Here is a 16,497-nt window from a genome sequence, read left to right as displayed (position 1 = left end):
GAGGTGAGGGAGAGAACCTCTGAATATGAGAGGGGATGTGAGAGGGGTGAGAAGGCTCCAGAAATGGTCTCTCCTAATTGTGAGGGTGATGGGTCCTTTTATAGAAGAATGACTCCTTACTTATTACATATTTGCCCCTTCCTTTATCACATAATTACATTTAAGTCCCTCAAGTATTTGTACGAGGTCTAAATATGAGGCCCTAAATATGGTATAAACATTGTTCATCGCCTTCTACTAGCTCCGCATCTTTTTCTCTATCTTATTTCACCTTGTAATATATTTCTGCTGTTTCTTCTTTGAGATTTTGGGGCTTCCAATAAGGCTAATGATTGATTCTTGTCTTGCTGTAAATATACATCTCTTCTTCTTCTGATACTAGTACCATGTCATACCGTGAGATCCTGAGCAGAGCATCACAGTCCATGAAGGAGTTACAATTACAATTACAATGTTCTTTGTATGAGTCCATCTTTGATCCAAAACCAGGGATTGATATTATTACAAAGATGTATCCACCATGTCTTTGTGATAGTACAGAAAATTGTATTTGTAAACCAGAGGTTAGCATAGCTGTGGCTAGGATTAACATGAGAATATTTTTATTATTATCTTCTAACTAAGATGTAATATAATCTAAATTTTGTCTAATTATTTTTATGGATTTTTTCTGAAAATGCTCTAACAATTGGTTTAACAAATGATTATGCTTATTATTTTCTAATTTTATATTTTCTGCTTGACTAATAATAAGATCTACAATACTATTGGCTTGTGGATTTTCTTCACTATACAAAATATGATTATGCTTTCTCAATGGAAAATAACAAAATAAACTATTTTGGTCTAAAGTTATTTTTCTTTTTTGAGGTTCACTAATTTCTAAATTAAGATAATCTATCATAAACTATAGTCTACATTTCTCTAGAGTTACGACTAACTGGTTTCTTAGAAACCCTCTTTCTTCTCTCAAGGTCTCTAAAACTTGATTTGTTGCTCTTTTTGCTTCTAAAACTTTATGTTGCACTTCTGTGTTTTTATATTTACAAATAAATGAAGGATGTTGAAGATAGCTAAGATAAAACTTTTGCTTCTTCAAAGTACTGATAATTCTTTTGGATATATATGCTAATCTTCTCTTTATGCTAGTTATAGTTGGATGCCTAGGACAATAAATACCTGGTAATTGTGGTTGATAGGGGTCTACATGGACAATAATATCTGTTATTCATACAAAATAAACAAGTGTGATATCAGGTGTATCAATGACTTCCGTCCTCGAGGTACTTTACTATTATAATTATACTATTAAAATGCTAAACAAGGCTCTGATACCAAATTCACAACGCATGCTCGGTTAAATAGTCGGATGACCATTATAACAACTAGACATATAACCTTGCACATGGAACTTGACATGTTTCAGCATGACGACCACTCACAGTACAAGTATAAGGCCTTAAAGACTGAACTCAGAGGTACGAAGAACTCAGAGGTACCCTGGTTAATGTCCAGTTATTTGTATGGCAAGCATTCAACTATAACATAGTGCTCGAATAAAGTATGATTGTCAGTTTAGTAGGTTAATAATATAACTACAATAGTGTTTCCCTGTTTTGGACTAGAAGTCTAATTAAACAAACACACTAAAGAAGAAAAAGAAAACTTACTTAATACTTAGAGATTGCTTGAATATGTACACTTGAACTTTTATTGATATATGAAATATTTAGAAAGATAATTGTTTACAAGAAAGTGTTTACAAGGATGCTATGAAGGCTACGAATGCTTGAGTGTATGAAGTGAGTATGGTGTTTTCAGATGTTGAGATAGGTGTGTGTAAGATATGTGTTCTGTATGGGAGGAAATGCTTCCTTATATACAAAATCTAATTCTTCAAAGACAAAATAACATTTCATCTATTTACAGTTTTTTGAATAGTGATAGCACACTGTTTCTGAAAACTGTCAGCACTGTTTCTGAAAGCTGGTTGTCTTGTCTTTGCTTGAATGTCATGTGAATTTATGTTGTCTTGATTGCTGCAGTGTTTGCCACATTTTCTTTTGCATGTGAATCTATATTGTCTTAGTTGTTGCAATGTTTGCCATTTATTCTTTTGCACGCAAATGCTTTCTGAAAATGTCAATCTCATTTTTCTTCTTTTGGATGTATCCACATGAACTTTGCAGAAAATTGACCCAATCTTGTACATATGTGTGAAAGGTAGGATCGGTATTTAAAAAAAAATATGTCATGATGATTAAAAGTAAAGTTTTGAAGGTGTTTTGGTTAGTTTTCCATTTTTTTTTTTTTTTTTTTTTTTTGTAGCTGGCTATCCATTTCTCTATGTCTTACGTACTCAATTGAAAAGAAAACAAAAGAAAAACGAAAAGATAGAGAGAAAAGAATCAAAGAAAAAGACATTTGAAGTGGGGGGAATGGGGGCATCATATTCATCATATTTTATACTTTTTTCCATGAATCCTTACCGAAAAGCGGCCCAGTGTTGCATGGAGCCGCCACGTAGCACAATATGTTGTGGGCATTTCACTTTGACGTGGCAGTGCAGCCCAACCCTCCCTCATCAGACCTCACCTTACCCAACTAAATAAATACCCTCTCTTGTGATCCCCTTCACTCGGTCTTTCTCGCTCTCTCGTATATTTCTCTCTCTCTATGTTCTAAGTTCTATATATTCCAATATTATTGCTTTAAATAAATATTTATTAAAAGAACAAACTATATGTACTATGGCAGGGATGGATAGTAACGGTGGAAATCAAACTCCCAACGGTTCAGATCAATCACCGAATCATTTGCCCTCCTTAATCTCTTCCACTAATTGCTTTCCTATCACTCTCAAGGTAACAATCAACCGTATTCGGAACTGCATGTCTCTCAGTTGACCAAAACTTGAAATTTACTTGACTCTATCTAGCTAGCTAGTTAAAATCAAATTATATCATATTCTATGATATGTATATATATACACGTTCTTGATTCACATACAAATATATATGTATGCTGCTCATGATGATGCAGTTTGTGGACGTGTGTTACAAAGTGAAGATAGATAACAAATCAAAGTACAGAGGGTGTTTGTTTGGTCACAAGGACAAACCCGGACAAGAAGAACAAGAACGGACAATCCTGCATGGAATCACAGGAATGGTGTTCCCCGGAGAAATCCTAGCCATTCTCGGCCCATCAGGAAGCGGCAAATCAACGCTCCTCAACGCCCTGGCCGACAGGCTCACCCACAAACATCAGGGCACCGTCCTTGCCAACGATCAAGCCCTCACCAAAGCCATCCTCCGTAGGACCGGCTTCGTCCCTCAGGACGACGTTTTCTACCCTCACCTCACCGTCCGTGAAACCCTCGTCTTCTGCTCCCTCCTCCGCCTCCCTCGCACCCTCTCCAAGAAGGATAAAATCTCCGCCGCGGAGTCCGTCATTTCCGAGCTCGGATTGCACAAGTGCGAGAACACCATAATCGGCAACACCTTCGTACGTGGCGTGTCGGGAGGGGAGAGGAAGAGGGTGAGCATAGCGCGCGAGATGTTGATGAATCCAAGCTTACTGATTCTGGACGAGCCGACATCGGGTCTAGACTCGACGGCGGCACACCGGCTGCTAAGCACGCTGGGGTCGCTGGCGCACAAGGGGAAGACGATCGTGACATCGATGCACCAGCCGTCAAGCCGAGTGTATCAGATGTTCGACTCGGTGTTGGTGATGTGTGACGGAAAGTGCTTGTATTTTGGGCAGGGGAGTGAAGCCATCAGCTACTTTGGATCTATTGGCTTCGTGCCGGCTTTCCCCATGAACCCTGCCGACTTCCTCCTTGATCTCGCTAATGGTATGTCATCTTTTCCTACTGATTTATTTTTAATTTAATTACTTTGCTCCATTAGATATCACTAGCTTATACATCTACTTGCTGGTCTTAGTTCTGCCAAAATTAGTTCTTTTGTTCTTGATTTTTTCACTCAACCAAATGTTGGTGCATCGAGACTTTAACGTCCTCTAACAAAACCGACACCAAAATATAAATGAGCCAAAGTTAATAACGATAACACAAATTGTATAAGTAGAGCACATGTGGCCATTATACTTCACATGTAGATCAATTTGGCGCTAATACTATAAACAAAGTTGAGATATTCCAACATTAAAACAATTGGTTATACGAAAAATAGTCAAATTTTATATGCACATGCAAAATTTAATGAACTTTACATGTGAGACATTCTTCATATCCTGACTTAATTGTCCAAAGCATACGGTCAAGTAATGGTCCAAAGCACACGGTCAAGTAATGGAGGTGATATATATATATATATCCAAAGTCAGTCTCAGTCAGTAGTAGAGAGAGGGAGACCATACATATGTATGTGGGGCAATTATTTCTCCATACATAGGATGTGAGTTACTGCTGTGGATCGATAAACTGATCATATATGGTGATGGACTTGATCATGGTTATATGTTATATGGTATGGCTGATGGTTGATGGGTGATGGGTGACTCCATTCTCATGGTTGTGTCCTACTTATCGAGGGTGTAACGGTGCACTGATCATTATAACTGGCACAAGTTCAAAACAATTAGGGAAATTTTATTTGAACTCATGTAATCTTTTTCTACATCTAACTTAAATTTAAATTGTTAATTGTCTATTTTACCTTATTGCATAATTACTATTAAGTACAAAATAAAATTAATAATAAAACTCAAATTTATCAATAAACCCATTAAACCCTACCATCACTTCTTGTTTATCCTACATTCATTCTGGCTAAAACCCTAATAGGTCTTGTAGAGAAAAACAAGTTTTTTTTTTTTTATTGATGGATGGTGATTTTGAAGTTTTTGAATTCTCTAACTAAGGTATGACTCAATTTATAAATATTTTGTTCGTTTGATTTCAATTTTTTAAAAGTTTAGAAGATGAGTATTTGGGTTTCAATTTTTTTTTATCAATCCCGAATGGTTTGTTAAACTTTCTAGAATTGGAAAATTCTAAGGAAAAACTTCTTACCAATGTTCTTAGATTATAAACCCCCTTGCTTGTTGATAAATATAAGGGGATGAATTGTTTGATTTGTTGCTTATGCACATCAATAGAAAGAAAAAAGGAAAATGTCTGGGTTTAGTAGCAGAAAGAAAAGAAAAAAAAAAAAAAGTAGCCATGGAAGGTGGTGGGGCAAGGATACCTTTTTAAAAAAAAAAAAATCAATTAGGTATGTTATTTTATAAAGGGAATGAGTTTAAAGATAACTTAACATTTTGATTGGGTTTGAGAGGGTAGTTTAGGTAATAAATTTGGGTTTAAAGAGAGATTAATTCTTTAATAAAAAACAATATGGGTGAAGAGAATAGGTTGGTTGTGGAAAGAGGTTACATGGTTCAAATAAAATTTCCCAAACAATTATTAGGTCGAAAACATTATATAGATACCACTTATCTACCATTACTTTGATTCTTAACCCTGATTATCAAGTGTCAAAAATTATTGCTCCTATTTATCATATTTATTGACATATTACAGAGGTATCAGTAAATATCCTATAGATATCACTAATTAATCTACCATTACATTTTTTTTCTTCATAAAATACATTTTAGCATTATCCTAGATATTAATTAATGGTGGTCAAATTAAAAACGTTTAGTGCTCTCCACGGGTCTCTGATGTTTTGCTAATGCTTTGACCTTGGAGTAGTGCCTGAAAAATACTCCTTGTTTATCCAAGGCCTCACTGCTCGGATTGGAATTAATAACTGACATGCACAGTACCAGCTAGTTGTAACTTGTGCTACAGCTTCAGTTTGATATACAATAATAACTTAAGAATATTGGGTTGAGTCAATAGCCAAATATCTGTAGCCTTGTAGGAAGTTAAATGTTATTTGGTTAGATAATTTAACATGTTACTACGAAGTAATTGTATTTAGGTTGGTCTAAATAATTGATAATCCACTTTATAAGCTAGCTGATGACAATTCGTGCAAGGAGTGGGAATCCTTTTAAAAAAAATATTGTGGGAATTATATAAAGACCAGCTAGCTAGATGATTTCAATATAATTAATCATCAATGTCACTAGTATTACGATTTAGTGGTTATAATAAGAAGTAATCGGCTCCTCTAAATGAAGATATTATTAGCGACGGCACGATAATTGTGAATTTGTTTCATGTCCTCCTCCTACTGCTACTAACTATTGTTAAAAAAATTAAAGCAAAAAACAAATGATTAGCAGGTGGGGATTGAAAATGCTTTATGCAGTACAGAACCATCCGAAAATGGTTTTCATTAGTTGATTTTGACTTCCAAGAGCCGAAGTATTCCTAATTTAGTAGGAAGTAGATTAATGAGAGAGAGATGTGGTATGGGATAGTGTTATTTCAACAGGGGTTTCAATGATCTATTTTATGGGCAATTGTATAACTCTTAATTTGGACCGTCCACTGGATCATGCATGTTATGTTGCTCATTAACATGCAAGTTCGTTACATGTGAGGAAGACTACCCTAGCTTGCACCAACTTTAAAGTTTTTTCTTAAGCTGGTCTTTCGGGAACTTGAAAAAATTTCTCTCTTCTCGACAATATTGAAATGGGAAGAGTTTTATTGTCTTCATATCATTTTAAACTTTTGAAATTCAGTAGTTGTCAAATATGATGTCAAAGTAACAATTACGATATTTGATGATTGTGATCTGAAACCTCTAATTTCAACGTCTTTAGAACTTATTTTAGGATTATCTTCGGTTCATTATTGAAGTTGCTATTATTATTGCTCGAAGAGAATATGGGTGGGGTTTGTCACTCACCTTTACAAAAGCTACAATTAAATAATACACTACAACCAAGTGTAGAACAAGTGCTCTTTGACCAGCTAGCTAGGGAATTTTATCATTTTTTTTCTTTTTTGAATAAACGAAATTATCCACACTAAGGAGATAAGGGAGTGGGTTAAAACCTAACACTGGCTAACTATAATAATGTGATTTAAATTCACATTTGGCGATAATTTAATTTAAAAACTCTCACTTACAAATGAGATGAACAGACATAATATGTTAATTAGACCATTAAACAAACTTAGAGGGCTTCATGTCCCTCATTTAACCATTGCCCTTAATCTATTCATAGACAATATAATGAAATATACATGTTTGAGGTGGAGAAATTGATGACGGAATTAGTGGCGTGAGAACCATCAATTAGTTAAGGGAGCATAAACATTCGGCATCATTGTCTCTTTATGAGCCCTTCATATATATTAGACTCTTTAAACTTGTATATAAAACATTTTCTCGATTGCCTCATAATCTTAATAGTTAGATTATCCTATAGTTTCATCTTAATTACTTTTAAGGTCGTTCCATGCTATTAGTATTTAGTAGCATAAGACTGGGAAAATATATATACCTGTATGTTTTTTATTTTTTTTATAGGGAATAATACTTGCGCCCCACTTCCGGTGAAACCCCTTTGTTCTCATTTAATAGTTTTTTCCTATACATATGATGCAAACTGAACCTTTTTACAAGGAGTTTCTTTGGAACGATTTCTGAAATAATCTTATTTGAGGTGCAACTTTTAGGGCTAATTGTGTTTTTTAACAATTTTGGAGTGTGTCCTTAACGATGCAAAATCACACAAACCGAAAATTATTTGATCATTTGATTAAACAACAATCTGTTTTACTGTTTTTGTAAATCACCGTTTCTGTCAATATAGTATATGTATGTTTGACCAGGATATTTTTAACTTGAAATTATTGAGTTGGAATTTGGATAGTGGACTGTATAAAGAGTGAGGATCCTCGTGGGATCCTCTTTGTGAGGATTTAGGAGATCCTCAAATCAGATCCGTTCATCGTACATCGTGCGGTCAGAAATTATTATAAATTCTTTTATTTAAAATTGAATATAAACTATATATGACAAAAAATGACCGTACAATGAATAAATGTGATTAGAAGATTTCTGAGATCCTCACATATAAGGATCCGGCGAGGATCCTCATCCCCGGATAAATAGTCCAATACTGTAACATGATTACAACAATTTCACCAAAGCTTCACGTGAGTATTCATTTCGTTTGGCCACTTTGAATAATTTAAGTGGGTTTTCTTGGTCGAATGAGGATCCTCTCCGAATCCTTTTTGTGAGGATCTTGGAGATTCTTAAATTGTGTTCGTTCATTGTATATCGTACGGTTATAAATTATGTTAAATAATTTTATTTGAAATTAAATATAAGTAGTATTTAATAAAAAAATGACTGCACAATGTACAATAAACAAACATGATTTGAGAATTCCATAATCCTCACAAGAGGATCCTCATTCTTCTTGGTCACCGTGTCTGCCTTTTTGCGTCCTTCATTTATCATCAACTTTTTCTCGGATTTTAGGACACAGGATTATGGCCGGCTCAGGATTATACTGAGAATTAACGCGTGTTAATTGGTCGCTAGTCTTACCATTTTTTGTTGGTAAATTAAAAAGTTCAAAGGGTAAAATTAGTATAAACCTTTCCACGAAATACAATTTGAGTAAGTGGTGGCCACCCCTTTAGTGGCAGCACCAACATTAGTGGATGTTCTCACTTGTGCTAAATTCCGTCTGCAATTTATTTATTATTTGCTTACACATGATGACGCATACAGGCTATGTTTTTCAACCTTTAGATTATATACACTATGTTTTCAACCGTTAGATTATACGTACGTAGTATAGTAATCAAATAATATTTCTTTCGTTATTGTGCATTTCCTATTCATTTCTTTTCTTATAAGAAAAAATCTTTGTTTGTGTATATGAGTACCACCAAAATGTGCTATTCGATTAAACGGACCAGTGTGATGACTGATGACCTAAAATAAAATAAATAAATAAATGGACCAATGTGGTCATCCGCATCATACTCGGTAGTGGCATATTCTTTTCAATGTTTTTAAACGAAATATTGAATCTATGCAGATAGCTATATCTTCTTTAATTAGATTATGTAAACAACACTTGGAAACTAACAAGTAAGGAAATTCTCATCCTTACGCAAATAAATATCTCACATCGGAAAGTTTGGAATATTCCAAGGACTAATAAGGTGTTGAACTATTTATTTTATTGTCAAATGATTTTAGATCGAAACATCGTCTTCCTTTCATTGATATTATTGGACTATATAGCTAGGACTTGAGCATTATTCATTGCTTTTACTATTACCATGAGAATATTACGTTCGGGTATCTATCTTTTGATAGATAGACCCCTTAATTAATGGTTTCGATGAGGTTAATTTTCTAGATAATGAATGTTTAGATCAATATTGATTGTAAAAGACTAATGTTTTGAGTTAATTAGATAATGGTTGATGAATCATAGTGACCACAAATAAATGTATGACTACATAGATTCATAAAAATAAAAAATAAAAAATGTCATTAGATACAATTTATGCACACTTTGTTAAGCTTTGTGATGTTCTGCCATAAATTTGTGCAATTTCTTCAGCTGCAAAACATGGTCTTCAATTCTTGGGAAGATTGAAATTTTATTGTCTAGAATTTATGCATGTTTACTTTGGTGGGAGAACTATAGCTTCCAAAAGAAGTGATCCAAATTAGATAGTAACTCATCATTCATTGAATAAATGCAGGAGTGTGCCAACTTAATGGTCTAAGCGAAAGGGATAAGCCCAAGATGAAAGAAATCCTTATTTCCTCATACAATACCTTGTTATCTCCCAAGGTCAAAGCTGAATGCTTGGAAACTACCAGTGCAACAACAAAAGAAATGACTTACGTCCAGAGCCATTGTTCGAGAGAGCGGAGAACAAGTATCGGTGATGTTGTTTCCACTTGGTTCAACCAATTCAGCATTCTGCTGCAAAGAAGCCTTAAGGAACGAAAGCATGAGTCTTTCAACTCGCTGCGAATTTTCCAGGTAGTGGCCGCTGCATTGTTAGCTGGTTTAATGTGGTGGAAATCAGATTATTTAGATATCCAGGATCATTTGGGCCTTCTCTTCTTCATCTCTATTTTTTGGGGAGTCTTACCTTCTTTCAACTCGGTGTTTGCATTTCCCCAAGAACGTGCCATCTTCATCAAGGAGCAGGCCTCGGGTATGTACACTCTCTCTTCATATTTCATGGCTCGAATGGTTGGAGACCTACCGATGGAGCTTATTCTTCCTACAATCTTTCTCATCATGGTTTACTGGATGGCTGGATTAAAACCCGACATGGGCGCTTTTCTAATAACATTGTTGGTACTACTCGGCTACGTGCTAGTGTCTCAAGGGCTTGGCCTTGCTTTAGGCGCGGCAATCATGGATGCCAAACGGGCCTCCACGATTGCAACAGTGACAATGCTAGCTTTTCTGCTGACCGGAGGATATTACGTGCATAAGGTTCCGTCTTGTTTGGCTTGGGTCAAATATATTTCTACTACCTTTTATAGTTATAGGCTGCTAATTAATGTCCAATATGGGGAAGGTAGTAAAATATCATCTCTCTTGGGCTGCTCATCTCATCATCATGATCATGCAGGTGATCACAAAGCAAGCTGCAATTTTGTTGAGCAAGATGTCGAAGGGCAGATTAGCCCTGCGACAAGCATTTGTGTCATGTTGTTTATGTTTTTTGCATATAGGTTACTGGCTTACCTAGCATTGAGGCGCAGCAAAGTTTGACATACTTCTACAATAATTACATGCATTTGGATTCCTTGTTCTTCAAAAGACCTCTTTAGTTGTATTTGTCTGGAGTGGATAAATTTATTTATCTCTGTGTTTGTTTCGACAAGTTGATATAGCGTATGTCGGCAACAACACTCTGTTGTATTGCAGTTCAATTCACACCAACTGTGACTATTGAGATATCAAGAGCGATTTTGTTGAGTAAATGTAAATAATGAAAACATTAAATCGTTCAATGATTTTGATGAAATGCAATAATAAAGCAATCTTTATATATTACGTTAATTAAAATGTCATATCCTAATGATGATAATTGGATGCAGATATGAATCAATTCATATATGTTGTTGTATTAATTTTTTGGTCATTACATATTGCACAAGAACCTAATGGATATTATGACGGAAAATACAAGATCGATCTCTAATTTGCCCATTGGCACTGTGAGAGCTGATGCTTCTTGTTGATTTTCAAGTGTATATTTGTATATTCATTCATGAGAGAAACTTTATATTGGAAGACTATAAATAAAGCAGATATATAAAAGGAGGGTTGGCAAGTAATCGAGATTGCTAAATACAAGGAGGATTGACAACTGATTAGCAGCTACCTACAAACCAAGCGGTGCACACTCAATATCCAGTGGAAGGATAACCGATAGTTGACCAAACTCTAAATAACCAGAAACCCTAATTACCCAGTGATCTTCCAATACTCCCCCTCAGGATCCAGAAGATTGATGGAACCAAGGTTGGGAAGCAGTCGTTGAAACTGATGCAGAATTCTTTTGATAATATGGGAGTGCTCCAGTGTAGGGAAGTGCATGAATTGACTAGCTATGCAGAAATCTCTAATTACTCACGTTTTAGGTTTCAACTAAAGAATTGATTTATCGGCTTCCTAGTTTCTTGCCCCTTTTGTTCCCCATTTGTAAGCTCCGTTATATTAATGACTACCTGACCGACAATATTAAGTATATGCTCTATTTTCTTCCTTCTTTTGGTGAATTATATGAACTTCTTATTATCCCCTGCACCCTAAAATCTATTGCAAGTCTTATACATACAATGTCACTCATAAAATCGATTGAATTTTTGTTTTCCTGTTACAAATGATTCTTTCATACAATATATACTCTCCCTTGTAGTTGCATTTGTAAATTTTTATCTCTTTATTCGCATACTATATTTACTTAATTTGTTTTAGTTACATATTTTACTTGACTTCTTAATCATTAGGCACCTTATTGTTCCAATTCTAGAAAATATTGATTATATTCAAGCAAGATGGACAAAAGTTGGGCCACTTTGAATCCGTTTATAGAGGATTACAAAACAGGGCTAGCAAAATTTATCTCAAACTTATTGGAAGTATCTTCTCATGATGGCAACATCAAATGTCCATGTGCTAAATGCTTAAATAGGTTATGGTTGAGTAACAATGAAGTCGAAGCTCATCTAATTGTTAAAGGTATGGACCATTCATACTTGGAAGGCCCATGGGTATGGCATGGAAAGACATTTGGTGACCCTCTTCCAAATAGCCAAGCTGCACAACAAATTGTTGGTGTGAATACTCTTCATTGTGAACTAGGCCCCTTGCTTGAAGATATTTTCTCGGGGCCCAGTGGAATGGGTGACATGCCTATTAATAATCACATTGGTTAGGAAGCTCCAATACCTGCATATGCACATATATTTCAAGCCATGATGCAAGATGCCAACACAGAATTATATCCGAGTTGTGGTATGAAGAAAATGGATTTCCTCATACGTATTTCAAAACAAGTGCTTATATGGATGCAGCGAAAGTGCAAGCAAGCTAATCTTCAACTTTTCAAACATATACTCCCAAATGGTCATTCGTTACCAAAGAAGTTGATGAGTACAAAGGCATTCTTGAAAAATTTCATGTTGCCTCACCAAAAGATCCATGCATGTGAAAATGACTGCATGCTGTATTGGAAACAAAACAGTGGTTTAGATGTTTTTCATACATGTGGTGTGTCCAGATATACAACTGACGTAAAAGACACAGCGTTAAGCAGTAAAAAGAGAATACTTCGAAAGGTGCTAACATATTTTCCTATTACACCTCGCTTGCAAAGGCTTTACATGTCTCAACACACTAGTGAAGACATGTGTTGGCATGGTCTTTCTCACCCCGAGGATGGATTTTTAAGACATCCAGCTGATTCCTTTGCATGGAAGCAATTATATATTAAATTTCCAACATTTGGTGGAGAAATGTGCAATGTACGTCTTGGGTTGGCAAGTGACGGATTCAACCCCTTTGGAAAATGCAGCACTGACTATAGCATATGGCCAGTATTGTTGACCATATACAATTTACCACCTTGATTGTGTATGAAATCACCGTTTATATTGATGGCTTTGTTAATACCAAGAAATGATATTGATGTATACCTTGAACCATTAATAGACGAGCTGAAGGTATTGTAAACCTCAAGGGTTGCCACTTATGATACGTTGAGGCAAAAGACCTTCACCTTACGAGTAGCTGTTTTGTGGACTATTAGTGACTTCCCTGCATATGGGAACTTGTCCGGTTGGAGCACACATGGGAAATTAGCATGTCCTCATTGCAACTATAACACTGAGTCGACATAGGAAAGCCTTTAATCTTTCTGACGAAAGAGAGCAACCACCTTCCCCCATGACCGGATGGGAATGCCTTCGTTAGTTGTCCATTTTACGGTTCAAATATGGTAAGACCCTATAGAAAGAGGTTGGAGGAAAAAGACCAACACCTACACCAATAGTTAGGCCATGGAAAAAACATAGTATTTTCTTCAAATTGTCGTATTGGGAACATCTTCTTCTTCAACACTGCCTTGATATCATGCATATTGAAAAAAATGTCACTAGAAGTTTGGTTGGAACTCTGCTGGGTATTGTTGGGAAAAGCAAGGATAACTTGAATGCAAGGTTGGACCTAGAATTGATGGGCATAGAACCAGAGTTGCATAGAAAATTTGTCAATGGAAAGTCAAAGATGACTCCCGGTGCATATACTATGAAACTAGTAGAGAAGGAATTGTTTTGCAAGGTTTTGGCCTTAATAAAAGTGCCAGACAATTACTCATCAAATATTTCACGGCTTGTGCATGTAAAGGAAAGGATTATAAGGGGACTTAAAAGTCATGATTGGCATGTTTTAATACAGCAATTCCTTCCAATTGCCATACACAAAAGCCTCCCAACTAGGACTGCAAAGATATTATTAGAACTAAGTGCATCATTCAGACATTTATGTACTAAAAAATGGTCAGTAGAAGGCTTTCGCAAACTTACACCCAAAATAGTTATGATCCTATGCCAATTGGAAAGGATATTACACCTGCATTCTTTGTTGTCAATCTTCACCTCACAATACATCTTGCCGAGGAAGCTGCACTTGCAGGTTCAGTACATTACAGATGGATGTACCCAATAGAAAGGTATTCCTTAACTTTTAATATGTTACCATGGGTATTTCATTTGTGCATCATACAATTTATAATAGGAAGACTGATTTTGTACTATTTAAATTAGGTTCCTGCTGACCTTGAAGAAGTATGTTCTAAATAAAAATCGACCTGAAGGAAGCATAACTAAAGGATATATGGTTGAGGAGTGCTATCTTTTTGTGCGATGTACTTAGAAGGCATGGAGGCACGTTTTAACCAACTAAGCCAAAATGCAGATAGAATACGTCCTGACCATAAGGGTGACATTGACATATTTTGTGGCACCGGGCATTCACTTGGTATGCTGAAGATTATCATCTTAACAACCACGATTGGGAGATTGCACGCTCGTATGATTTAGCCAATTGTGATAAGTCAATGCCATATAAGAGGTGATTAAACTTAATTGTTATAGACTATAGTTGAATTTCACCAAATTCTTCAACTCGACTTGTGGTTATACAGAGTGACATTGACATTATTTTCATATACAGAAGTTAAGTGGAGAATGCTCAAAGAACTCGAGGGAGGCGTGTAACCATGCTATAAGCAGATAAAGAAGCTATTAAGTCCTTCCCAGATTGATTTGAAAAACATGTTAGTACGAAACAAGTTGATTTTGCATATAATGGTTTCCTATTTATCTTCATATTCTTAATTGTGCATATGAACCTGTGTGTAAATTGTGTAGGTGAATCAATTGCAACAATCAGGTGATCCAAGGGCAACCGATGACTTGGTGATGCTTGCTAATGGACCTAATAAGTGGTGTAAGAGATATAAGATTTTTGTATGTAATGGGTTCAGGTTTAAAGTAAGAGGCACACAATCCAATAGGAAATACCTAAACTATGGTGTTTTCCTATAGTTTGATGTTCCAAGTTATGCTAACCCACGTGACTGGAACCCTGTTACTGGTTTGCTAGACTACTATGGGGTTCTGACTGATGTATTTGAAATCAAGTACCATATAGAGCACAAAGTGGTATTATTCAAGTGCAACTAGTTTGATGGCACTTCCAGAATTACTAGACAGGGAGTAAAAACAAACAAATATGGCTTTACATTGGTTAACTTCAATAAGATTTCGTCTGCGAGTGACCCCTTCATATTCGTATCACAAGCACTACAAGTGTTCTATGTACAAGACCCAACAGATATTGAATGGCACGTTACAATTAAAATGAGACCATGTGATTTCTTTGATATGTCCTCAACACATGATCATGATCCAGGCGATAGACAGGATGTGGAACATGCAATTGGTGATAATGATGAGGTTCGTGTTAGAAGCGATGTAGACGCCCAAGACTTCGAAGAATGCCTATTATAGCATCTCACTTTTGATTAAGGTAATAGTTATAGAAAGTATTGATTCGATGAAAGTGTTGTAGGATATGGAAATATTTGTATGTATTGACATTCAATCCTCAACCAAGCATTGCCCTGACTATTAGATTTTTGATTTGGTATTATATGCAATATATTAAACTGGTGTCTTTATGTGGCAGCTTCAGGTATGAAGGATGACTGAAGGTGCAGTGGAGCATGGGTTTGTCCTACTTTAAATCAATACAATATGTAGAAGCCTTCTAGACATAGTATTGATGCTTGTTCTTTTTTATCTAGCACTCGATCATTTTGCAGTAAGAATATAATCGAGGTATGAAATGAATTGTGAATTAACCAATTATACTGTCACGATATTTAATTAGCGAAACTGCAGTTGAATACATATAAATTAAACTGGTACAAATTTTTATAAATGCAAAATACACATAGTAGTCTTACATGATTTTCATTCCATAAACCATCCATATAGAAATAAAAATAACAGAGCAGTCTATATAGTTACCAACTGCCTAGGTTCAAAATATAAACATCCATATCTTCTGTGCTCATACAAAATGAGAAGGAATGTTTACATAGAGCAATACCATAATATAACATCCATTCTGATCTAGGTTCAACTATTCTTACCATGACCCATTATATGGAGATTTTGCACTCTGAATTTGAATGAGGCTAGCTTCCTATTTTGCTTTACCTGTATCACGATTCATCCAATCACAATGTTCTTGACCACCCACATATTCGCACACAACATACTTCTTAACAGCCTTGTAACTTTTTTAAGGATAACGAGTCCTTGCAGTACTAGTACAATCAGAATCAGAAACGAAGTATACAACATTGCAAATCCCAATAGGATCAAAGCGGTATGAATCACTCGGAAAAAAAGATGATATTATTTTCACTGTTTCACCTTTGATGGAAGGTTGCTTTCCACTGGTCATTAATTTTTTAATATCACC

General features: G+C 35.5%; 1 protein-coding gene across 1 annotated transcript; it reads left to right on the top strand.

Moving 5' to 3' along the window:
* Positions 1-2,629: 2,629 nt before the first annotated feature.
* Positions 2,630-10,987, top strand: LOC126585931 (ABC transporter G family member 25-like). Its single transcript, XM_050250506.1, has 3 exons — positions 2,630-2,864; positions 3,043-3,859; positions 9,674-10,987. The coding sequence occupies exons 1-3, from the start codon at positions 2,751-2,753 to the stop codon at positions 10,705-10,707; spliced, it is 1,965 nt and encodes a 654-aa protein (XP_050106463.1). The 5' UTR covers positions 2,630-2,750; the 3' UTR covers positions 10,708-10,987.
* Positions 10,988-16,497: the final 5,510 nt, after the last annotated feature.

This window comes from Malus sylvestris, chromosome 10 (genome assembly GCF_916048215.2).
Source record: "Malus sylvestris chromosome 10, drMalSylv7.2, whole genome shotgun sequence".
In the NCBI taxonomy this organism is placed as follows: domain Eukaryota; kingdom Viridiplantae; phylum Streptophyta; class Magnoliopsida; order Rosales; family Rosaceae; genus Malus; species Malus sylvestris.
The sequence above is the reverse complement of the archived record's forward strand: the minus strand, read 5'-3'. Positions and strand labels throughout refer to the sequence as shown.

Bases quoted from the DNA above. Each gene is read 5' to 3' on its own strand.
- LOC126585931 (XM_050250506.1), top strand. From the start codon at position 2,751: ATGGCAGGGATGGATAGTAACGGTGGAAATCAAACTCCCAACGGTTCA. The intron at 2,865-3,042 runs GTAACAATCAAC...ATGATGATGCAG, and splicing joins GCTTTCCTATCACTCTCAAG to TTTGTGGACGTGTGTTACAA. The intron at 3,860-9,673 runs GTATGTCATCTT...GAATAAATGCAG, and splicing joins CCTCCTTGATCTCGCTAATG to GAGTGTGCCAACTTAATGGT.